At 40.2% G+C, this 26167-nt stretch overlaps 1 protein-coding gene across 2 annotated transcripts in view; it reads left to right on the top strand.

The window, feature by feature from the left end:
- Nucleotides 1-26167, top strand: part of SLAIN1 (SLAIN motif family member 1) — a 54206-nt gene that overhangs the window by 15987 nt on the left and 12052 nt on the right. Inside the window, exons 3-5 of one of the 2 annotated variants that reach the window (XM_076362388.1) lie at nt 15746-15895; nt 17817-17966; nt 20204-20542. In XM_076362388.1, the coding sequence (XP_076218503.1) occupies nt 15746-15895; nt 17817-17966; nt 20204-20542 (639 nt within the window). The remainder of the gene's footprint in view (nt 1-15745; nt 15896-17816; nt 17967-20203; nt 20543-26167) is intronic. The other variant, XM_076362397.1, reaches the window with a different exon arrangement.

Genomic DNA, 26167 nt, shown 5'->3' with positions numbered 1-26167 from the left:
ATGATAATGGTAATGGTATTTGTATCAAACATCTATATGTCATTTTATCCATTTTTCTAGAAATAACTATCTGGTTAGTGCTTCTTAATGTGGCTCTAGGTTGGTGTTGAACCTTAATTCTACATGAGGATGTGGATTCTGAATACTTTATTATATTTGGCAGCCACTTAAACCTCTATCAGAACTTTTCTTCACCCTAAACTTTCAGGATTTTTTCCCTGTTTGGCATTTTAGAAGTATGAAAAACCTATTTTACAGTATCATTTATTTTTGAAGGGTTTTGTATCTTTTCGCTGATTTGGGTAATAGTGTTAACACTTTCTCATAATAAGCATATAACTGTGACACCTGCTATATTTATCCAAAAAGCCACAGGAGTCCTGAAGGGTAAGTGCTGCTTTTGGCCTAAATTTCAGCCTAACTTTTAGCTTTTCCAGTCTGATTCAATGTAGGGAGCAGGTATACTTGTGCAAAGAAAAAGGAGTGTGGCATCCTGGAATAGGGTGTCAGAAGCTGTCGACAGAGAAGCTCCCTTGCAAAACCCTCTTGCCAGAGGTTTAACCTGTGAATGAAGATGGCAGGTAGATACAGTTGTAGGGGAAACAGTAACGTGTTTAAGGGTGTTTCTTGGATGTAGGGGAAATTCAGGGCTAACCGGTAAGGTTAGAAAAAAAGCAGTTTAGGGTTAACGTTTGAATTATGTAATCTTTTTTTTAGTTATGATAAATGAGCAAGAAAGTTGTATCCCAACAGGCACATATACTTGGATTCCACCTGGTATGTAATTATTATCCTATACTGTTAAGAGAAGGATGGATATTGTCCTTCTATGAGTGTTATTTACAGAGCAGGTTCCTTACCTGTTATGCTTACCACCCTTGCAGATGGTAATGTACAAAAGAAAAAAGAATTATGCATGCTACCAGAAATTTTAAATTTAGGAAATGTAATTAGCTATATTTTTCCTGCAGCCACCTGTTTTCCTGAGCAGACAAATTACATCTTTGATTCAAATTGTTGCTAGCATATCTGTTTAGCAGTATAGTACATGTCCACTGAGGAGAACTGTTGTACATCCTGCGTGGCATGTGGAAATGAAGTTCTCTCTTATTAACTGGAGCAAAACGTATCTACCTTCTCTGAAGTAGTGTACTAACCACTAGATAAGTCTTTTATTTTTTTTTCCTCTAGTCCAATGAATAGACTAAAGGAATAGGACATCTTCAGCAGAAGAACATGAGAGCACCTTGTGTAGTAGCTGAGCTCTGGTCTGCAAGGGGAGTTGAACTAATACCTGTTCTTTAAATCAAGCAGAGAAGGGATAAGTGGCCTTGCTCCTCATCCTAGAGGAATCCCCTAAGCGTGGACTTACAGAGTGAAAGGGTGAAGGCGCCCTTCATCTTCCTCCTGTTTTGTGAATGGCAGCTGAGCCCTTCTTGAAATCTATATTAAAAAAATCTGGTTTATTCCCTAAAATAATGCTTTCAACATGTTTAAAAAAAAAAATGTTTACACTATGGTTGAATGTTTGCCCTAATTATTACGCATTTGTGAAGAGTTTTAATTGATGTGCTTTTATTTTTTTTTTCCCCGGAATGGTACTTTTACTACTGTCTCCTCCAGTTTTTTATTCAACTCCTGAGACCAAAGCTGCAGAAAGGGAGCCTGTCCAGCAGAGTTCTGTGGGACTGCTGTGATTGCAATGACTCAGCTCCTGTACTGAATGCACAGGAAGATAAAGACGATGGCACTGATGATCTTAGACCTACCAGTACAAAGACACAAAGACTCAAGAGATCACAAAGCAGCTGTTGTTCCCTGAGGGGTGAAAACAGCATTTCCAAAAGAGTGGATGCACTGCTATCATTGGGGTTTTAAAACTGCTTTTGGCTGATTAAACTGGAGATGTCTAATGTACAGTTGCAAGAGATTAGAGAGATTTATTTCTGCACAAAAAAAGCCCTATTAGGTTAACTGGTTTTGAAAACAGGCCTCCTTCTCAGACTGAAGTTAAGAAATATACAAGACCTGTAATTTTTTGCTACGTAGAAACCAGATTGCTGACAAGATAAAAGCCTCTCATGTTCTTAGTAGCCTTGAGGGGTATGCTTGTATACAGGGCACATACAGGCACACAGAAGACCTCACCCTTCGTTGTTGTGTTATCAAAACATAAGAAGACCCTAAGAGTTGATCCTGTCAATGCATACAACCTGTCTACACCATGCAGAGGCATGCCAAACAGCCTAGTTCCAATACATCCACACGCTGCAGTGCAGTGCTGCATGGATAATACACATCGGTATAGCTGTCACTTGGATCCAACTTGAATGAATGTCATGATAGTCCTCGTATTTCAACTTTCAGGTCACACCTTTTCTAGCTACCATATATGTTTCTGTGTGTTAAACATGCTATAAGTGCTTTCAAGATGAGGTTCATACTACTTTATTTAAGCCATCTTAAACTTCAGGCTTGAAATCAGGGACTAGTTCAAAAACAGAGACATCTCCAGAGCATGAGATCTGTCTTCGTCCAGTGATAGGGACGAACAGAGAGGAACATAGTTGGTTAGGTAGAACTGGAGGTCAAATTTGAACATTGAAAACTAGTTGAGGTGAATACAGACCACAGAGTTTATTGAAGTCGGAGGACATGCTGCATTTTACAAAATGTCCTTCCTCCACCACTCCCCTCCTGTGTGGCTAAAATTCAGATTGGCTTCCATACCATAGCTTTTGTAAGAATTTTTAGTCATCGAACAAAGTTAATTTCCAGCCTTTACTTATGCTGTGGTAAACTGGAATTAATTCTGTTGAAAGCAGGCCTTCCACCACTGTAAAATTAACCTGAGACAAGAATAAAGTGAAGTGTCTCCAGTCTTACAGTAGGAGGGGAGGTAACTAAATAAATAGTATTAAAAAAATGACTTTTTGTAATTACATTTCGTATACTAGATAGATGTAGTAGAAAACTTACAGTAGTAGAAATGTAGTAGGAAAAAGACCATGTTGATCCCAAACCTACTGAAATCACTGGAAGTCTTTAACTGACTTTCTCATGGTTTGTGCATTGTCCTTATGTTAGTTCCTTAAGGTATTTTGCCTACTAATTGTATGATTTTTGGGATGAATGTCAAATAACGTTGAGAGGAGTCTTCTGCTTTATATTTGAGGTTAAAAATATGATAAGCTGAGATTCAGTATTTACTGGTTCCCACATGACTGAAAATACAGTAAGTTCATGCTCTTGGTTTGGCTGGCAGTGATCAGTACAAAGTATTTAAAACTCAGGAGCTTAATTCCCCATAGTCAGATACTTTGCTTGAGGAGGTCTTTGCGAAGCTTACCTAGACGCTACAGCGTTCTTCTGATGCACATTACAGAGGTACAGACCTGCTTTGGCAGAAGTCCCTGATACATAGATATGTTTGTTCTGGAAACTTTTCCTTGTATTGATATAATTTCTTTAGTTCATGGCAATGCTTGTAGAGTGTTCACATAAAGAATGATTTTCCTCAGTGGTGTAAGTCATTTACAGGTCCTACCATACTGTATTGGCAAAGTACCCCTGCACCAACAGGCTTACTTGGTCTTTATTAAGTAATTCAAAGAATTGAGTGGATGTGTGAAGTAGACTGGTTTGGGGAAACAAGTATCTTTGAGCTGCAAGAGAGAGGCCCAAGAAAAGCATCATTATCATAAGTACTAGTTGAAGGAGTCACCTGACAGAGAACTGTCCAAAAATGAATTTACCTTTACCAGCTTATACTGCAACTGAGGAAGATGGTCACTGCACCTACATGACTTGTACAAGGGTGGATGCAGCCCTCGTGTGAATAGGGGACATGAAACTGCTTCTGCTTCCCCTTGGATGCTGAGGCAAACTCCACACGCAAGGGTAGCCCCAAGGGACAGAGCTGTGTGGTTGGGGAAGAGGAGGACCTGTAACAAGAGTCACGTACCCAGTATGTGTACCAGATGGATTAGTAGCTTGAAAGCCTGCTCCTGAATAATAGATAACCATGTCCAAAGAAGCGGCAGGCCAGATTTCTCTAAGTCAACTTTACCACCAGATACTTTGTAGGATGATGAAGTGCTTACTTAAGTGCACAGATTTATGATCGTGGGCCCATATTACAAGCACCCCCCCCGACCTGAACATGCATTATTAAGCTTATGTATGATACTAGGTTTCTCGCTTCATTGATCCAGAATCTCGGCTAGCCGGGGTGGTGAGTTAGAGGGCTCAGCATGCCCCAGGGGACATGCCCAGGAAGGTTTGTAGAGCTACAGCTCCCCAGATCCTTTCTCTAAAGTGGTTTGCAGAGTCTCTGGTAGCTACTCTCCTTCTCAAACTGGAATTACCCATCCTTGTGATTTGGTATAGGGACAGCAAGTGCTGCTTCTGGAGCACAAGGAATTTCTGCCCCCTCTTCTGGTTAAGGCAGTTTAATTAGAATTTTTGCTGAATATCTTGATTAGATTATGGGCCTGGCTTTAGACTTTAAACTTTCTTTGTTTCTTTACAGCATACCTGAACATTAGTGGCATAACAACACATTTTATATAGAAATAGGAAATATTAACTGTGTATATTCTGGTCAGTGCTCTATAGCTGTGTATAACCTTTGCACAGGGACAACTGTAAAATACAAACCCTACAAACAACGTGATTTCAGGTGGGGTTGCCAAGACTGCACCTCCTTCCCCCTCCACGAGCATATATCGTTGATCCCATTAGAGTTAAAGGCACCTCTCTGAAAGATTATGACAATATAGCAGGTTTGAGTCAGAGAAAACCTATTTACGTCCTCCTCCTATTTTTGATAACGCTGTGCTCCACAGAACTGTGGTATTAATAATCTAGCACAGTAGTTACAAAACGGCTGGTCACCAATGCTTTACTGTGCAAGAGCTGCATTCTGGGCAAGCATTTCTGATGAGCATGCTGCAAGTGTTGAATTATGAAGGCTGCGGAGGTGACTCCCATGGCTGCATACTCCTCGCTGCTGCTTATCTGCAGACATTCCCTTGACTCCTTCAGACCTAGAGAGCATATGTCATACTGGTCTGTGGAGCAAATGTCCACTGGATTGAAAAGGTATGAGTTATATGGCAGACAAAGGTTGCCAGGACTCTGCAAGCAGCAGGCAGCGAAGAGATGTCCTGAGACCCAGGCACGCTATTTCTCAGACCTGGGAGACGCTTCAGACCCGAGAGCCAGCATTTAAAGAAAAAGACAAAAAGAAGTTTTTCCGTTCAAAATTTAGTTCGTTGTACTATTTGTGGAGTATTGTGGCAAACGGAGCATTTAAACCACTGCTGAGTGATTGCAGAATATGCTTCCCACAGTACTCTGTGGGATGTTGCTGTATCACACTGTCACTGAAAAACAGACAAAGCAGTTACCAAAGGTAATGAGTTCAAGAAGGAAAATAAGGTTGGGATGAGTTTCACAATGCTTATGCAGTGAGCATGAGAGTTCAGATTTTGCTTATGATGACGTTAGAGAATACGAATGTCTCTTTCACAACAGTAATGTTCGAGTGTGTGTAATCAATGATAGACCTGTGTTTTATAAAGGAAAATGTAAACTATTTCACAAATTGTGCCAACCAAAATGTTTTTCCTTTGGACTAACAGGCAGTGAGTAAAATGTGATTCACGCTGGTCATCATGCTCAAACGATGTTGAAGTGGTATATGTCATGTCTTCTGACATAGCTCTGCTTAAATCTAATGCTTTGCCATGCTGTAGGCTGCAATACCATTGTCTGTGTGAAGACACCTGTTTCATGTTAGAGGAGTGAAGCCACCACTCATAAATTAATATGTTGTGGAGCTTTCTGCAAGATTATTTGAACTATTTGAGACCAGATTAGTTATACTCACCAGGTTGGGTGGTAGTGAAGGTATGCTGATTGTGGAAGAGATGCTAGTTTCTTGCCACAGTCCTACCTTTCTCTAGGTAGATGCACGAGCCTCCTCAGAGCTTCTCTAAGGGCTCTTGGACACTCTGCTCTGCCGTATGGTATAAACAAACCTAAAAATCTCTTGTGGATCCACTACATTTGGAATAAGATGATCTTAGATTGCTGTGGTTGAGTCTTCCTCTCATCCCTTTACAGGGGAATGTAACCTACTTTCTTTTTGGCAGGGATGTATGTCCTGTTCTAACTTCATTTGTGCCTGCAGAAATTGCTGCCCCTTCAGATCTACTAGCTGAGATGATCAGATGATGGCTTCCTTGCCCATTTTAGTCAGTACATGCTGGGTGAGCTTAACCAGAGACCTGGTATTTTACAGCCAGAACCAGCGGAGGCAGGTCGTCTATCCAGCTGGCACAGCAAGAGTTGGAGGAAGATGTTTTCTGTGGCCTTACGTGCATTGTCTGCACATCATGGTGATAAATCTTTACCCTTTAAGTGACATTGTAAGGTGGTTACCATTTTGTTCCCTTTTTTGTTGCTAATTCTTAAAATACGATGAAAGTGCTGTTGTTTTGCTCTGCACTATATAAGTAAGCAAACAGTGTCAGACATTGAGTTCATCTCACCTGCCTTTACACACATCGTGGAGGCTGCTCTCTGACAAGCCTTTCTTTTGGAGGTAGTGTTGGCTTCAGCAGCCCCACCTTCCTGCTGCTGTTTTCTGCTTCTCCATCTCTCCCTTAAATGCCCTGGTACAACTGGGCTCCATCTTCCTGGTAAAGGGGATTGAGGAACTCTTCCTTGTTTAAAAAAATAAATTAACAAAAAGGTCTTTTTACTACCGATTGGATAATTGATCTGATTTAGCATGAAGTCTTGCAAGGACGGTTGTACTTGCTGGTGCAGTGTGCCAGTACAGCCAAGAGGATGGCATGGGGAGGACCGGGGTAAAGCATTAGCCTGTAGGGAGGTAGCAAGGGTTTCCTTTTCAGCTGGAACTGCTGCCGAGAAATATGTTCAACAGCTTCAACTGGATATTTACAGCTGTTTCAGTAGGATGGACGCAAGCATTGCAATGCACTTGCGCTGCAAGAGTCCTCTTTTTCAATAGCTTAGAAAAAGGGAAAACTGAATGCAGTCTCTGAAATCTGTTTTTAAGCTCTGTTTATTGTTCCCTGTAATGAATGTTGTCAGAGTGAGTTTTGTTTGAATATATGCAGAGATCTGTATCCGAGCCAGTCACGCTAGGCTGCCTTTGTAGGCAGCGCAGACAAACAGGCACAGCTCATGTCCTTTTAAAGTGGAGGTGAGGTGAATCGTGCTCCGTCCTTTCTCTTTGGAGCATATTGCATCCCGTGGTGGCTAGGTCAGCCATCACTGTCTATACATCCTGTACATCCACACATCTTTATTGTGTCTGTGTGACACAGGATCCTGCGTCCAAAAGCACCATAAATAGATACTAGAAGAAAGTGAGAATACAGGGAAATACAATACATGCCTGCCCCAACACCCTCCCAGATGTATTTCCAATTCAGAGACTGACATCACATCATTAGATGTGATTTATTAACCTTTGGATTCCTCTTCTGTGAATTTCTGTAGTCTCCCCGTGTAAATTTTTGCATTCACAGTGCCCTTTGGTAAGAAGGGCACTGTTTTGGAAGGCTCCTAATTCCTTATTTGAAGGCTCCTAAAATTAACTGGGGTAAATCCTCTCCTTAATGAATGAAATGCTAATAGTTTGGCAGAATCTGGGTCTCTATTTTGTTTCAGGTTACCTTATGTAGTAATACACGAGAATGAGTCTTCTGCTCAGAAAGGTATATTTTATTTCAAACTAGCTGAAATGTCAGAGCTTGTATGCTCATGGGTTCTGGTTAAGAATTCACCAAATGGAATGAAAATGCATCAGACTGGCAGTTTACATAAAATGGCACTTGCTGAGTATGGGAGCTGGGGAGGCAACAGACATTTGGGCCCTAGGTCATGCCTAGGGCATAATACTTCTGCGTAATATTTGTCCAGTTTCTCAAAAAAGGGATGTTGGGAAGCCAAGTTTGGCTATTACCTCTGCTCTGAAAATTTGCTTTTGGACTTCTGCATGCAGGGAGAGTTGTGCACACAGAAAGAAAATGAATGCTGAGACAATTACGTTTTTCACAAAGCGTCTGTGCTTGTGTGTTTATATAGCTGTTCGGTAAAAAGTTTGCCTTAAAAAAAAAAGAGGCAAGTTAAAAACAACAAAAAACCCAACCCTCCGAAGCACATAGCTAAGGCGCAGTATCCTTTTATGTAGGAGTTTTGTAGGAGGTAGATTGTACGTCTCAATTCCATTTCCTTTCTAGTCTTTTGAATGTTTTGATGTCATAAAATCATTTTTATGACAAAGTTGGGTCAGAGAATGGTGGTTAGAGTCTCTCTGCCCTTCAGCACGCTGCAGTTGCGAAGCAGTGTCATCATTTCTCCAGTATGTAATGTGTCCAAAGACAATTTTCAGGTCAGCCTTTCACTGAATTACGTTGAAATGGAGTAGTTGTGCATCTGTCTTGAAAAATACAGATTATTCCCTGCTCACACTGGTAGGTAATCATTGGCACAACTGGAATATGTCAGACAAAGTGCGTCATTCCTGAATCTTACTTAGATTTACATTTTTGTCACCAATTGCAGTATGCCAAACACCACTGCTGATTGTACTGCTTTGCTGTGCTGGCTGAAAGTCCTGGAAACTGCTGCAATTTAGATAGGCTTTCTGATTGTACCTTTAAAAGAGGTCTTTGCTATTTTTGCTGGGGCAGCTCTTGAGGTATATGAGTTGTTGCAGTTCTATATATTTAAGCAGTTGTATACCAATACATACCAACTGAACTGCTTTCTCAGTCTACACTAATATTAGATCCTTTTATATCATTTTTCAAAAAGGACTTGCTTTATGTGAATGAATTGGGAAACAGACTTTTTCAGGTACTCCCAGTTCTCACATACTTTTAAAACTAACATTATTTTTCAGTTTTCCTAGGCTTAGAGGAAAGGGGGCAATCTTTATTCATTTTCTCAGCTCCTCCTAATCTATCACTCTGTGTCCAAACTGTAACGGACGTTGTTTTCATTAGACATAGAAAGCTGAGCTTGATTGCTTTTTATTATTTTAAAGTAGCACAAGACAAGTATTTAATCTCTTTTTTACTGTATATGGCAATCCTGTATATTGACTATTAAAACCACTGTGAAATTTAGAATTTTGTAGAGGAATCCCATTCTTGCAAAATATAATCAAATGAAGACATTTCATTGCCATGTAGTTTCTCACTAGCTGATCTGTGTTAAGAGCTTGAGAAGCCATAGGATTTAGTGTAGAAAACTAAAACCGAAGAAAAATGTTGGCATATATTTGTTCAGCTGTTGTAGTCTAATTATGGAGGTTCAAGGGTAAGGATGTACACTAAATTGTGTTTTGGAGACCCCTATTTACTGATTCTTGAAAGAAGTTCCCTTGTGCAGTCTACACTTAGAGGGTTTCTCTCTGTTATCATTGCAGCTGGAGAAGAGGGGGTGCTTTACCTCTCTTGACCAAGAAATCAAGGGACAGAAATAGCAAACAAGCCCCAAGAGCATTTTGTGAGCTGGATATAGCAGTGCAGGGAAATGGTTTCAGGCAAAAACAGATTCAATGTGACTGAAAACGTGCATTAAACGTACGAAGTATAGCTCTGCTGATGGCAGAGTTTCTACCACTGGCTGGATGGCTGAGGAAGCTACAGCTGTGGTTAGGAAACCATATGTGCTGGAACAAGCTGTTGAGATGACTACGGCTAATGGCTGTTGGGAGACTGGAACGAGGAGTGCGCTGCTTGAAAAGTCAAGACGTTCACTGTACAATAGCATTCAGCAAGATGGGAATATGTACGTGCCCCAGACTAACTTCCAGTTTTACAGGTACAACTCAATACTCTTACTCACAGTTACTAGAGCTGAAAACATTGCTGTCTTGGGCCCTGAACTTGTAATCTCGTAACTAATAAAAATGCAAATTTTTCAAAAAAGTAAGTTTTTAGGACTCGTAATTGTAAAGGAAAGCTTTGAAGCACTGGGTTCAAATAAACCCTGGAAGATGTTACAATCCTCCTCTTTTGAGCACAGAAGCTGAAAGCCTCACCCTGTGAAGTAGACCTAAGGATTGTACGTATGTCTAAGGTCCATGTGTTTGGGAGCTACTGAGGTACTTGAAAGACAAGTATCTACTTAGGCTTTGCTTTGAAAACACAGCTACCTGAAGATCTGTTCCTATGTGGTGGCACCACAGCATTGGTTGCAGCTGGGTATCTGGCACCTCTCTTCTACCTCAGACTGCTTCAAGTTCTTGCAGGAGCTCTGGCTTTTCCAGGGACTCGAGTAAATCTCTTCAGGCTGGCGAGTAGTAGGAGCCCACATTTCCCGCTTCTCGAGCAAGTGTTGCAACAACAGTGCTGTTCAGTGAGTAGTGGGACTACCTTCATCTCCTCGTCCTCTGGCTGTCTTTTCAAACACATTACCCACTTGTCTGTTCCCAGATGTACGTCTAACTGCAGGAGGAGTTTTCAGGCTCTGAATCACCGTTTTACAAGGACCGAAAGCGAAGGTTAAATACCTGTCTTTGGGAGGGAGGTAGTAGGTACGCCTCACTGAGGTGATACCTCTTAGCTGGTTTAGATACTCTTATCTACAGTAAGGAGAGGGTTTTGAATTCCCTTCTAGCACTCTTAAATTTCTCCAGTGATTAACAAAATACTTCTGTTTCCTGTGCAGGACTGTGCACTTTACTCCTGAGAGAGATATTTTGCTTTTAAGCGTGGCTGCTGTGCAACTGTGTGCGTGCTGAACACACCAGGGAGGTGGTTTGGGTTTCCTGCTCTGAGGAGACTATGTCGGCAGGAAAGTGCTGTGTGTTCATGTCCTCGTTTCGGTTGGGGGTTAAACCACGACAGTTCAAAACTTGCAGTTACTGGATTGACAGTACTGTAAATATTCCTCCAGTTGCTGGCTCAAAAGAGTGTTTTTGTTCAGGCTATGTAATTAGTTCCCATTTTCAAATATCTGCATATGTGCAATTTAATTTGTTTTTAGCTTGAGCTTAAAAAGTATTTTTGACTCTGGCCTGAAGGCCTATATAAAACTTAAGCTAATTGAGTGAATAAACGAGCTAGAGAGCACCTCAGCTATAATTTAGTATGGTTAGTCAGTAGTACAACGCAGTTATTTATGACTTTATTGTTTTCTGTCTTTATGGCAAAGATATTTTTTATTTGTGTCTCTTAGAGTGAAAGTAAGTTAGCATTATGTCAAACTGAGTTCACTGAGTTTCATAATGGAGTTATGAAAATTGAAGGTGTTTAAAATGTGCATGTACGTTTGGTTTCTTGGAAACCCTGATATCCTTAGTTAATATAAAGTCCTAGGTATATCTGATTCATCAAGTACAGGACCTGTACTCAATCTGTCTCTGTTTACATCAGTGTAACCCCACAAAATTAAAACAAAATAATGGGAATCTATGCTGTTTATACCTCGTGTCCCAGCTTATGAATGTTCCCATTGGTTTGAATAGCAAATTTTGTCTTCACTTTCAAAAACATGCTTCTATATATGTTTAGAAATTGTGTACCTTATACGGCTTAAATGAGAAATTGCTTTTAGTAAAGGAATTGCTTTAGATATGGTACAGCATGCTCTGGTTTTGCAGGGTGCTCTGTTCCTTTTGAGCCATGCAATTCTGTAGATGTTTACTTGTTGAGGTTTTCATGTGAAATTTTCCATCAGTTCTTATCAAACACTGATTATTCACAGGAGTCAGTATGGTGAATATTTGTGTTTGTGTAGTGGCTCATATTTTTCTATGTGAGTTACTATTCTCGTCTATTTTAGCATTTTGATATCTCCAGGGAAGTTATAAAAATAAGGTCTTAATTAGTTTCTAAAGCTTCAGTTGTGTTAGTAAATATTTTAAAGTTATGAACAGGCTGACTTGTTGCTGATTTTATTTTTTAAAGGAAAGGTTTTGTTTGATTGATTATGTAGTCATTTTGACAAGTCCTTTTTAAAAATACTACAGTATACATTGTGTAACGCAGTACGTTATCAGCAGTCTAGTTACTAAGAATTGATCAAAACCAAGGAAATCATACCCAAAATGTTGGGCACTTCCAATCTAACTGTAGACTTTGATGACTGGGACAATTTGAATATTGTGTTAGAGAATATTAGTTCCTTTGTTGGTGTGAAAGGCCAAGGGTTTCGTGCTTCAAGAAGTCAAATTGTTAATGCATTTAACTCTTTGCCGTCAGTAAATCAAATGGATTTTTTGGCTTCTTTTCTCTGATGGTTCTTTAGACGCCCCCGTTTTCCTTTCCACAGCTGGTACTTTTTCTTCCTTCAGTCCATCTTCTGTATAAGGTACTCAGAGGAGGATTATTCATGTTTTTGTTCAACTGCAAGGGTTAGAAACTCCCCTTGTTTTTTAAAGGTACCCGAGTTTCTTATTTCATCTGTGGGCAACCAGAGTTGGGGCTTTAAGAATAAAACTACAAATATTGTAAAATTCAGAACTTAACAGCTGGGCTTTTACATTTAAAATAAAGGTCTTAACAACATTGTCTCATTCTCTGGAAACAGCCTACTGGGAACGGGTAACAAAGAGCAAATCCATGCATACCATAGTGGTGTTTTACCATGCTAACCAGGGCAGTCTCACAATCAGTTTAGAGCAAAATAACTATCCTAAAATGACTATCCATTGCACAATTTTGGGATTTTACAAATTTTACATTAATTTACGTATTTGCCTAGATGTATGTAGCACTTGCTTCCTACATACCTTTTGATGTTTTTGGCATTAGCACAAGACATCAGTAAGTCTAATTTTGCTGTCTTTGTCAATACTGCAGAAGTACTCAATATGTACTTTGATATTTCCATTTGAAACCTAATGAAAACATTTTTCTACATTTGATCCTAAACAATGGAGTTGTGTGCTTAAAAAGTGTCAATCCTTTGCTGACACTTAAACACTATGAAGTTTTATTTTAGGCAAGGTGGCAAAAGTTCTAGAAATGGAGATATTTTAGATTGGTACATAGAATCATAGAATAGCTTGGGTTGGAAGGGACCTCTAAAAGTCATCTGGTCCAACTCCCCTGCCGTGGGCAGGGACATCTTCAACTAGATCAGGCTGCTCAGAGCCCCGTCCAACCTGGCCTTGAATGTTTCCAGGGATGGGGCATCCACCACCTCTCTGGGCAACCTGTGCCAGTGTTTCACCACCCGCAGCATAAAAAATGTCTTCCTTATACCTAGCCTAAATCTACCCCCCTTTAGTTTAAAGCCATTCCCCCTTGTCCTGTCACAACAGGCCCTGCCAAAAAGTTTGCCCCCATCTTTTTTATATATCTAGAGATTTCGTATATAGAGAGAATAATGTAGATAGAGTTTCTTGGCTTCTTCATCCATCTTTCCTGGAGAACGCATACTATTTGAAAGAGGAGTGTGGAATCTGGTTTGCCATAAATACTAATTATATTCTTCATGTGGGTTCTTGCTTTCACAGTCATGATAACTGTTGCTTTGTGCTTAGTGGGCCAGCTCACAGCAGTTATTGTAGAGAGTAATGAATGATGTTTATTTGTGCTGTACGGCTGACCACATCTGGGGGTGAGAACATGCTGGCAGCTAATTGGCCTGGCAAATGATCAGGCTGCTACAAAACAGGATCTTGTGTTAGGAAGAAAAATAAAATCACAAGGAACTGTCATCCCTTACTCCTTACTGATGGTTTCTAGTGGAGGTGACAAACATTAGCTGTGGATATGATACTGAGATCTACTCTATCGCGTGCATTTCTTTCAATGAATGCCTCAAATCAATTTGCAGTTATTAACTCCTTGTGAGTTAATCTCATCCCCAGCGATCTGTGTTAATTAGTAGTTTGTAGAGTTGTGTCCATCTGCGTGTGCTCTGCTTTTTGTCCTGGAACACTTGCGTACTTGATTTTTGAACTGATCAGGTTAGTGAACGTTAAGGGCAAATAGCCCTGCCTGGAAGTCGGTGTCGTGTTGCTTGGCATCGAGCAATTTCCTAGAAGTGGTGCTGATGCTGCTGCTAGTTCAGATCTCAGACTTTTAGATTTCTTTAAGCTTGAAGGAACTAGAATCATGAAAAATGAGGGAATTGCAATAGTTCTGTGATGAGGGGACAGCAAAGATCAGAATTTGCATTTTTATGTCTTACTACTCTGTAGTTTAGCTCCCTCCCACAGAGACTGAGCCTTGCAGGTACTCCCCTTCCCCGGCAGACTGCTTTGTGCCTGTGCTGGAACCAGGCGGTTGCCTTCGCTCCAAGCTTAGTAGCACAAGTGGGAAGAGTAGTAAAGGCTGGTTATTTCTTACAAACCCAGGAGTACCTCTGAGTGGGGCAAAGCAAAAGGACTAGGTGGGAAATAGCATCTTTTGGACTGATGACAAACCAATTGCTCCAAGAGGTTGCGAGGATGAGATTGACAGCCTGCCAACGAGATACACTTCCCTGCTGTTCCCACAGCCGCTCGGTGTTGATGTTTACAAGAAGGAAGAATAAAGTTCGTATGTCCTGCTAAATCATTTTGTCGACAGTGAGGTTTTAAAATAGAGAGGACTTCAATATTATTTGAATGTCTGTGTTTAAAACGACTGGATCAACAGGTCCAAATAACATGGCAGATTTGTGGTATTAACTAGCCGTGTGATGGAGAATAGCTTTTGAGGGCTTTTGGTCCCTTCTAGTTTTGAAAACCGGTTTGCAGCATCTGACACAGCAAAGTACACCTGCTAAGCATCAAGGTTATGCCATTGATTTCTAAGCTAGGCATAGGTATGTTCCTAGCTCCCTCCCTTGTATCACTGTACATAGCATCTGTCAGGACAAAATAGATCCTGTCACAAATAAACATGCAACAGTATCATTTGTTTTTCATCTGCACAAACTTTGCTTGTATCTGAATGGGTTCTCTGAAATTTACATTTTAAAGATTTTGCCTTTTCCTTCTGCTTAACTTTATCTCTACTATTTATTTATTTTCTGAAGAGGTGTGGATATTGTTTATTTTACCTTTTGAATGCATGTTAAAAAATAGGCAAACCAAAGGACAGTTGTATTCATATTTTACTGGATAAGCTAAGAAAACGTAAATTAAATAAGCCTTTAGCTTTTTTGCCTACTCTGAGCTCTCTGTGGTGTTACTGAGCAGACCAGATGCCTTGCAAACTCGTTGTAAGCAATATGTAGAAAAAGAGGTGCCCTGTTCTATTATTTGGTTGATCCTCAAAAAAGAATGAAAAAAAAGTCATGCTTATGTAATCAGGAATTTGATGCTGTAAAAAGAGAAGGAAGACTATGGTAGTCTAAAAGCTTGCTATGGGATTACAGTTGTTTTTAGCACTTGATGGTTAAGTGTCTTTTACTGCTGTGTCTCTGAACTCTCATAACTGATAATTTAACTGCGAATTCAATCGTGTGATGATTGGTTGTCATGAACAGTTCCTTGAAGAGGAACTGTTTCTATATACATAGAAAATGGTAAACAAGACATATTTGCTAGAAAACTTTTTGCAGCACACTTTTAGATGTAGAAGGCTGTGCTGATCCTCTGTTTTGCTGCTGAACTTTGACCATTATTTTCCTTTTGCCATAAGTAAAAAATGTATAATGAACAGATTAAGATGAGATGATTTTTCTCTCTAACAGCACTGTTCTATTTATAACTGTAAATCTTTTTTTCCCCCCTCCTCCCTTGCATCTGTAACAGCTAGCCGATGGCGGAACCTCTTCTCTACACCTGTCTCCTTGGCTTTTCCCTATAGTCCTGTTGCGAGACTCACCCCATATACCAATGGCTTTAATAGTCCCAGCTTCTCTAAAACCTCCAGTAAAGCAATACTAACACCTGAACGGACAGGTAATGCTTATCTTTTTATTGATTTATGGTGCTTACAAAGTTGCTTAATTTAATCTAATCTTGCTAGCATTTAACAGCAATACACTGTTTGGATGATTGTATATAGACTCTCATCTCAGAGGGAGGGTTTTTTTTTAAATGACCTAAAATTTGGCAATTAACTAGTAGAGTAGGTTATCTCCTGTGCTACACAGCATGTTATGGGAAAGTGATGCTAGTAAACAGAGCCTATTTCTCAATAGCGGTTCACCTGAGAGTGTAGTTGCAACTGTGTCAGCTTAAACAGTCCCCAGCTTTGTCTGCCCTTTACTGCTCACTTCTGCCCCTCTGTGCCCCTTCCTTGTGTCTACGGAAACATTTATGCAGCTGTGTAATGAAGTTGCAGGGAGAACTTACCTATTATAAAAATAGCCAGCAGAATCATGGCTGTTTTCAAGCTGGCATTGTTGCTACCCTCCAAGATTTATTTTATGTTTGTCACTGATTTTCAGGGGACACAGGAGTTTTAGGAGAAACACAAACTTTCTATGGACTGTAAATTGCAAAGAGTTGCATTTTTCCTTCTTTGCTACAGTTATCAGGAGTCAATTTATATCTGTGACTTCTCTTAAGGTGCAGTGGTAGTGGAGAAAATAGTCTTCTGGGGAAGAGGCATTAACATTTTATTGCTGGTGGGAGCAGGTGTGGTCTAAGGAAGTTAGCATCAGCGTCACGCTAATCTGTGCGCAGTTTTCTTCACAACGCATGAAATCAGTGCAGAAAGCCCTGTTAGGGATATGGGCACTGTGGGTGAGATACAGCTGCAGACTGAACACCTGGTGTAGGTGTCTATGTGTGAGCGAGATGTCTGAGCTCCCCTATTCAGTGGGATGTAGTTTAGCTCCTAAATGAAGGCATCTCATGCTATTTGAGATACCCTCAGGTATCTTGTCTAGCTTCCCACTGCTGCTCCAAAAGGGCACAGCTGTTACTACCTCTGCCAAACCGAGAGGACCATTGTAACTTGCAAATTTAAAAAAGCAAACACATTTAGCCCTCACAATCCTTCCAAAGCAAAGTAATCCCCTGTGTGTCCTTTTCTGTCGGAGATATTATTAGAGAACAGCTGAATTTAGGATGAATTTTAGGTGGCTGTTCCGAGCAGCGCTAGGGGATGCAAACACATCTGTGATATAAGCACAGCTGATGAGCCATCGTCACAGCGGTTCTCGCCCTGCAGGCTGTGGGCCTCTGGTAGTCCAGAGGATACTAGAAAGTGATTTCCTGTTTTTTTTGAAGAATTCTTCTTCAAAGTTGGGCAACAACTACCTCATGCAACTAATTGCAATTTAGTTTATATTTTACTATCATGCAGGGAAAAAGTAGAATCCAGAGCCCTCTCCAAAAGGTAGCTCTGTGAAGGAGGAAATGCTTTCTCTGTTGTTGCATAATGTTCAGTCTTAATTGTTATTGTCATTGATTTGTCTGATGACTATAAACAATTAAAAAAAAAAAACAGTGAAATGTAGGTAAATGGCTCTGATATGGAATTGAGTACTGAGAAGTTGGTGACACATACACACTTGCTTTTCAGAACAGAGTAGGGAGAACCACAGGCCCATAAGAAGGATTCAAATGCAGATGTGTTTAGACTACGCTAACTAATCTGAGCTGTATCAGAACTGTACTGGGTAAATTTTTCATTGTCTGGGCTATGTGATGTTATTTTGGGAACAAGCAGAGGAATTAATGATCTATTACTACACTTACTACTTCTCACGAGTATCAAAGCCCTTTGTTAGTGGATTGCACTACACTTCTGAAAGTTTTTAATCTGTTATACAGAAAATAGTTTAAGCTATTGTAACGTAAAGGGCAGATGGTCATGAATGAAAGATGGCCAAACATGTTCACAGACTAAAGGCTGTGTTTTCTTACATAGGTTACGTTTCTAGGAGTTCCCCTTTGAGCCCACAGTCATCAATAGACAGTGAACTGAGCGCCTCGGAGCTGGAGGATGATTCCATCTCCATGGGATACAAGCTGCAGGACCTCACCGATGTTCAGATCATGGCTCGTCTACAGGAGGAGAGTAGGTGGCTTCTTTCATTTTTCAAAATAGTCTGAGGAAGATTTCCCGTAACAGTCAAAACTGCTCCAGTCTGGTCTCAGTCAAGTGGATCTTTCTTAAACAGTGTCACCTGTTGAGTGGCAGGTGGAAAAACTTCACCTGCACGGAGAAGGTGCGCATGTTGTTGGGTTCAGGTTAATGGTACTGGATCTTTCAAAACTTGATGCTTATATATTTCTGAATCCCAACTGGTAGCTCCGTACCCGTTGAGTACATTTAGATTTGGAAGATTTATAATGTCTTACCACACTACTTAAAATAATTTTATTTCTGGGGAGGGAAAGTGCTAAAGCATTTTTCTCATGCATACAGTTCATGAGAAAGGTAAAAATAAGTAGCTCTCATGGATTTCTTTGCCTCTACTTTGATTTTCTTAATTGTCAGATGAATTTTGAAATTAATTCCCCTTTAAATCCTGAATTGGGGCATTTAAATTTAACATTTTGGTTTAAGACTGGTGATTACGCACAAATCTGAGCCCAAAAGCTTGTTTGACATAGGTTATAGTTTGGATTGATAGTAATTTTTGGAAAATGTCTTTATTCATAAAGAGAGGGCATTTGACTTGGAAGTCACTCAGACAGTAAGTACAGTATCTTTCTCACTTCCTATTAGTGCCAAGTGAGACATCAAGGAGGAAATGATGAGATGAAAAACAAGAGAAATTCAGAGATGGTGACTGAAGGAAAATGCCAAGTAATAAGTGATTAAATAAAATAAAAATGAAATGTGAAGAAAAAATTAGAGCTGCGATCTGGCTGCAGCAACCAGACGGAGCAGGTCGGCACAATCACTTGTCAGCAGTTGAACTTGCTGAGCATCTGGTAGCACTCGTTATGTTCAGCAGAGAAATTAGCAAGTGTGAGACTTTCCAAGATAGCTGAATTCTCAGCTGGCAAACGTGTGTGGTCACAGCTCGGAAAATTTCTGATATTATGTGAAAGTTATAATAATTTAAAAAAAAAATTATGACTGTCAAAGACACAAAGGATTGCATTGCTTAAATGACAGCTGTTGTCATGTCCTTCAGAGTGAGGTTTAAAAAAGACTTCAGGTACTTAGCTCTTTAAGGAATCAGGTCATTGGTAAACTGGAAGGAAAAACACTGTTTTTCTTCTAATCTATGTCAGGTGTAGTGGTCGTATCTCATCCTTGTAGTAGCAGCTGGTACAGAATGTTTGAGAACGTGATGGTCGTTGTCCACTTAATCCTGTGGAAAGTGGTAGTATTATATGTGCACACAGGCACGCTCTCTTCACGGCCACGAATAGAAACTCCCACTCAAGGGGCAGGGGAGGGGTGGGAAGCATATTAAGATGTTTCCATTAGGAAGCAAAGATATCTGTCAAAGCTGAGGGCTTTTTGTAAATCTGGGAAAGTTGTTATCTGCAGCTATTGGCGGAATTACTCAGCTCTTAGAAATAACGATGTACATCCCCCTTTTCCCTGGCTGCTGTGCTGTCAGGAAAAGGGGGATGTACAAGGGCTGTAGAAGTTTCCCTCTCACTTGACCCAGAGCAAACATGCTTTTCTGGGGCAGTGCTAATAGTGGGACGGTTTTCAAAACCTGGCGTTCTGAGAAGGGGGTGGTAGGATGCGTACCTGTCTAAAACACAGCTGTGTTACCACTAAGTCTTGTCCATGAGACCGGCTGCTAGCAGGAACTAATTCTGGTTCAGGGAGGTTGGAGAGCCAGAATATTTACATGGCTCTTACATTTAGGAAGTGTCATTGTCAGCATTTTCATTGCATGAATATAAAAGTTTAAGAGCAATAACTTGGAAGACTAATAGAGTGAGAGTTAATTTGTCTAAGTAAGAGTGTTTAAAAGTTAAACACTTAGTACTCATGTAGTCTTTCTATTGGCAGACAAATAGGTGCCTCCTGAAAGCAATTCATCTTATGTTCACAGAGGCATCTAAGATACCTCACAGGTACTGCATTTTGGAGATGCCTGTATTCTATTTTTATTAAAAAGAGATCTCGAGGGGAATAATTCAGGCTTAGATGCCTGAAAGGTAGACACGGAAAGTTAGATCAGATGGATCCCACCTCAGATCTTCAGCCTGCTGACATTTTAAATCCAATTCTTGCTGTAAAATTATGTCTACTTACCTGCTTAGTTTTCAAGATTGAAGTGCGTGTTAAGGGTTAATCGCTTAGCAGAAGCCAAATCATCCTCTTCTTGGAATTTACAGGCCTTAGGCAAGATTATGCTTCAACTTCAGCATCTGTGTCAAGGCACAGTTCGAGCGTCTCTCTGCATGCGGGAAAGAAAGGGACGTGCGGTGACCAGGAATACGACCGCTATAGTCTTGAGGATGAGGAAGAGTTTGACCACCTCCCACCTCCGCAGCCGCGGCTGACTCGCTGCTCCCCTTTCCAGAGAGGGATTCCTCACTCACAGACTTTCTCCAGTATCCGGGACTGCAGGAGGAGCCCTACCTCCCCGCACTTCCCTTCAAATACTTATCAGCAGCCCTACTACTCTCCTCAAGCCCAAACTCCAGAGCAGCAACCAAATAGGATTAATGGAGGTAGGTTGCATGCTTTTCTGAGAAGTGGTCTTTTCTCTGTGCAAAGTGCCAGTGCCATTTTAAAGATCAAGTTGTGTCAACAGAGTGAAGTGCGTTTAGTGTGTGACAGCTAGATCAGTCCGTGAATTGTAACAAGCAATTTAAGCCTGTGCAAATGATTGAGGTATGTTGTTGTTAAGTAATTTGCTACAAAATGTAATCTGTGACCTGGTCATGAAAATTGTTGCTTTCGTCTGTTTTAAAGTGCTGCAAATATGACCACAAGTGAAGAAAGAAGAAAAAGGAAAGAAGAGCATCTTTTAGCAGGCTAATAGTTGGTTAGAAGAACTAATTGGGCTTTTGAGCTTGACCTATGCATGTCCCTCATGGATACAGTAAAATACAAAATAGGGTTTTCAGATTTTCATTCCCTTTCGTATTCCTGACTTTGCTGTTAATGCAGCTATGCTGTGAATCCGCGATGAGTGCTTACAGCAGGGGTCAACGCTCTGCTCCTGTTCCAGGTCTGGTAGGGCAGACTGTTAAAGCAGTGGGCAATAATGTCACTCCCAAACTATCCTGAGCCATTGCTGTTTTTTGCACTGCATTTGAGATGTATTCCAGAGTCTCTGGAAGATTTGTCTCTCGGTGCTTACTCAAGACTTAAGTTTCCCTCTGTTGTTGCTGTTACCTTCCTTTCATTCTTTATGATCACAATTTTCTTCCTCCTGCTACATCTTACTTTCCTATTCCTTCAGTCTTTTCCCCAAGCTAATTCAAAAGTCAGTTTTCAGTCAGGGTCTTGTTTGTAACATTACAGGTTACAGCTCACCCTTGGGCAAGAAAATAAATGTGGTGTTCAAAACAACGCAAAGTTGCTATTTATAGAGCGCTACAGGTATGGATGTTGCTTTCCTGACAAATAAGACATGACAGGTTGGTGCCAAAAGCACTTGCATTCAAAGTAAGACATGGCATGGAAGTATAATCGACAAGTGGCAGTATATAAAGAAGGCTGACGTTAACAGAGGGTAGAGCGACGTGGGTGTTTATTGGTACAGCATATGTGCCATATTAATTTCAATGTTATTTTTCTTGCTGGTGAAGTTAAAGAATGGGACAGCACTGATGGGCTTGCAGAAAATTTGTTGGGGAGATAGAAAGGAAGAATATGGGGCATTTTTGATTCAGGAGTGAGGGCAGGATGTGGTGCCGTGATGTTTTTGTACGGTCCCCAAATGCTTTTTCAATTATTTTTTCGTGTTCCACGTCAGTGGAACTTAAGCATTGGATTCCCACGTGGAAACCTCAGAAAGTACTTACAGGGCACTAAAAATACTAAACTCCTAGTTTATTAACTAGAAAGTGTATAAATGTAAAAGGCCACCAATTTTACCACCTGGTTGCCTTTTTTTGCAAGAATTTTGAGGTGTTAGATAATCTGTTTGGTGTCGCTGAGAAGACGGACACACGTGACTTCAGTTACATGTTTGCTGGAGCGGCAGACAGTCCTATAACAGCCAGTACCACTATCTTTAGAGAGGAATTATCTTTTCAGCTTCTGCACCTTCAGACTCTGACTCGTGCAGCGCTCATCCACATAAGTGGCAAATACTGATGGTGAGAAACATTTACTTTGGCTGTGTTCTGTTGGCAGACAAGGGGTCAAGCGTTCACTGTGTTGAGTATGTCCGAGTAGTATTACGACAACATCTTCTCATCGGCACTTCTCATCATCTGGGCAACAATTTCATTGTCTTTCAGGAACTCTACACATTGAAATGGAGGTAGACTGCAAAACAAGAACTTGTCTGAAGCTCAATATGATGGACAGTGTTGTGTCCACGCTCTTACAGTTTACCAAGGCAAATGAGAAAAAGGGGTGTGATACATGGAGGGGCTAAAGGGTTTAGTTACTGTTTTCAATATATGTGGAGAGCATCATCCATAATTAATCAAAATTGCATGTGCCGCATGCTGTGCTGCTCTCGGTTGTTCCAACAGTCTTCCCAAATCTCTCTTCCCCCAAAGAGATGACTTGTGTCCTTGTATGTGCGGGCAACAGTCTGGCCACTGATTCATGATTCACAGAGCTCTCCGTAGAAGAAAAGTGGCAAGTAAATGTTGAATTTTGGCACTCAGTCTGGGGTGAAAAAACAGCGTTCAGCTTTGACCCAGTGCCTCCCCAAAACTTGTCTATGTGTTTAGCTCAAGTACAATTTTTTGCCTTTAGGAGCAAACGGTATCAGCGGTGCTGTCCTACCTGCTTTTAGTGAAGTTTGGTATGGCATGATAGTTGAGGTACTTAATTCTAACTTTAACTACCTGTACTGTAACAAATATGCTGAAGGTGTGATAAATTTGGAAAATTTTAATAATTCTTTTAAGAGTATAATATTGGTCGCCTGATGAGGAGCGCCTATGTTTAGATGCTGAGATGTAGGTGCCCGCATGTGTATGAAGGTCCCAATTCAGCTGCCCACATGTAAGCACTTAGTGCTGTATGAGGTACTCGGTTGCACCCTGCTTGGCTTCACCATTGCTGTGTGTCAGTGCTTTTCAGATGCCTTAGACAACCCACGGTCTCTCAAATGGCATGAGGCATCTATACATAGGCACTGAATTGTGCACTAGGTGTGTCTCGCTGTAGCAATGGTCTGCTTGTTCTCCATCCACAGGATTGCATTTTAGGTAGCAGAGAGATTGTCTGGTGTTTCTGGCACCCTAGTAATCTTCTGCCTGAGCTTGGGGTGAGAATACTCTCACAGATGTTTTCCAGCTGTGTTTGAGGCCATAATTTTGAACTCATGCATTGTTCTTGCCAGTGTATTTTAGCAAAGTGCTGCCTCTTGGTGTAATTTTGACACTCTGCCCTGTTTTAAATTGCCGTACATCTATTTTAAAATACAGTACCATACATCTGTTTTAAAATACCACACCATCTAGCCCCCACTCTCAGGCCCAGGTTCTTTCTCTCATGTTATTCCGCCAGTACATCGTCTGAGTCAATGGTACCAGTCCCGTTTACTGCCAGTCTCCAACAGCTCGCTGTACTTGAAAGGCTCCTGGTAAATGCTAGCATAGGGTGGCAGATGTGTGCGAATGTAAATATGGTAGGATGTGTGTAAAATGTATATGGGGCCACCTGTAGCATAGGCTGCAGGAATACCTATTGTTACCTCCCAAACAACATTTTGCAGCCATCACCTGTAGAGTGTGTGTGTGTGTGTTATCTTTGCTTTCAAATAAGTTTTATTTCCAGTTCTGCCAAGAAGTTACTGATAGAAAAACTTTGCATGAAATCTGCTTCTTTTCTCTTCTTGTTTAATTTACACCCTCTCCCTAAATCGGCGGAATTGTCTGTAACGATGAGTTATGTCAGAAAAATTCCATCTCTGAACTTTTTAAGGCATTCTGGTTTTCAGGGATTTTGTAATCGGTTAGTGGGTCAGAAATAGATCATTTAAAGAAGATCTGAGAGAGACAGGAGGTGACTAGCTTTTGAGTATCTATCTGTTGCAATTAGCTAAAATGAGTCTGTCTAGTTAGTGTGTGTTTTGTAATTTAACAAAGCTTTTCATATGTTGGCAATGGAAAGATTTATGTTTGTACCTCTCTCCGTTTCCTCTAATTTGAAGAAGTTCATGGTTAACAACTTAAAATGTTGCTAACTCTGTTAATACTGAGTACTTCAGTCATTTTCGTATAAGAAGTATCACCAAATTTCGTAAGACCAAGCTGTTTTCTGCTTTATGTTGTCCATAAATGTACACTTCTCTTTTTTTACTTTGACACAGAAGTAATCTCTTTCATTTTAACTTTTTAAAAAATACTTTTTATTTCTGTTTGGTCACTTTATTCCTTTTTAATTTTTATGCCCTTTATTAGTTCTGATTTTCTGAAACCAGAAGTAACATAACTATAGTACTGTGAAAACATCCAGAACAGTCAAAATCCAGAATAGACAAGATACTGAAAATGGGATTGGTCTTCTTGTGTTCAGGCCCACTTTCAAGATCTTTAGATAAGCTTACTCATAAACTTTTATCCTGGCACCCCTTATTTCATGTGCATTTTAAAATGACCATTGGTATAATACCTGAAATTTGGAAACTTTGTACTTTGGACAAATTATCCCAGCTAAAAAAGAAATTTATTATAGCGCAGTAAGAAGGGGTAGATGAAAACCACATCCTTCACTGAGTAGCAGTGCCTGCAATTTGGTTAATTTTAATTTATATTTTCTGTTACCTTTTCACGTTGATTTTTAACTTTTTAGCTTGGTTGATACCTTCATAAACAGCCCACGGATACCATTCACTTGAAAAATGTTGGTTTTATTTTCCAGAAATTACTAGTTATGAGTTACTTGATTGCATACACTTTTGGGGAATAGCTTTTCTCAGGCAAAATATTATGATCATTGTTGGCTGTTGCAACACCCTTGCCTCATTTGGAAAGCTGCAGATGATGATGATGTTGGTTTGTTGGGTTTTTTAGGCAAGCTCCAGGCAGATACAGAAGAGCAGCATTTCAGGGGCAGTAGGTCTGTGTTTAGATATCAGTTCAGTATAGACTAACATTGATTGGTGTGTTTGGAGAGGTGGGAAAAGCTCTGTTCTTACTTACTGATTTACAGAGTGTTTTTCTGCTCATAACCTCTCTTGTTCAGTAAGGAAGGGAGAATTCACTGTAGGAAATTGTTGCAGACCCTTTATTAAAGAAAAGGAGAAAAAAATCTTACTTGGTCACCTTTGAAGTTTTATTGAGAATAGTAATCAGTGGGGAGAAGTCATGGAAGGGTAATGGAAAAACCTTTAATTTGCTTGTAACTATCTGTGGAGGGAGACGTATGCCTGTGAAGCCAGGGTGAGATGAAAGAATAATTCTAAATAAAATGGAAGTGTTCAACGTTAGTAAAATGTAGGTATGGACAATTATGAAGAAAGGTGTCTCTTGCTTAACTGAAAGACTTGTTTTTAGTTCTTAATCTGTATTTGTATTTTTACACGCTGATGTCCCTGTTGTATCAACTGATGATTCCACAGACCTTTAATTAGACCGTGGTGTATTTGGGATGTCATAAATGTTACAACCATAACAAATGTAATGCAGATACTGAACTCAGGTCTTCAAAGATGATGAGGAGAAATTAATGCCTTAAAGTTAAGTTGTAATTGAGTCTACAAGTTTGTTAAGGATTTCAGAACAAACTCTGAATATCTACATAATATAGCACATAATATTTAAAATAGAAAAGCACAGATTTTTTCCTTACGGTTTTTCTCCAACTTCTTTGTGCATGCAATACAGATAAGGCAGAGCTGAATTTGCAGGGTTTGTGTGAAGGATTTAAATATGTGTAAGAAACTGCTAATGTAGCTTAAACAGTGAGATGGATTTCTCTCAGACACTAATAATTACGATTCATTGTATCACATTTCTTAACGATAGTGCACTTTTGGTGAGGCTTGTGAGTCCTTTTGTTCAAATAAAACATGGACAACGCTTGCGGAGAATAACAATGAATGAATAAACGTGTTTTAAGACGCTTCACTGTAGAGTCAACTTAAGCTCTCCTTGCAAGGAGAGCCTCACTGGATGAGGTATCTTGGCAGAGGGAAGATGATACTTAACAAGAACCGC

Source organism: Aptenodytes patagonicus, chromosome 1, assembly GCF_965638725.1.
Source record: "Aptenodytes patagonicus chromosome 1, bAptPat1.pri.cur, whole genome shotgun sequence".
In the NCBI taxonomy this organism is placed as follows: Eukaryota; Metazoa; Chordata; class Aves; order Sphenisciformes; family Spheniscidae; genus Aptenodytes; species Aptenodytes patagonicus.
The sequence above is the reverse complement of the archived record's forward strand: the minus strand, read 5'-3'. Positions and strand labels throughout refer to the sequence as shown.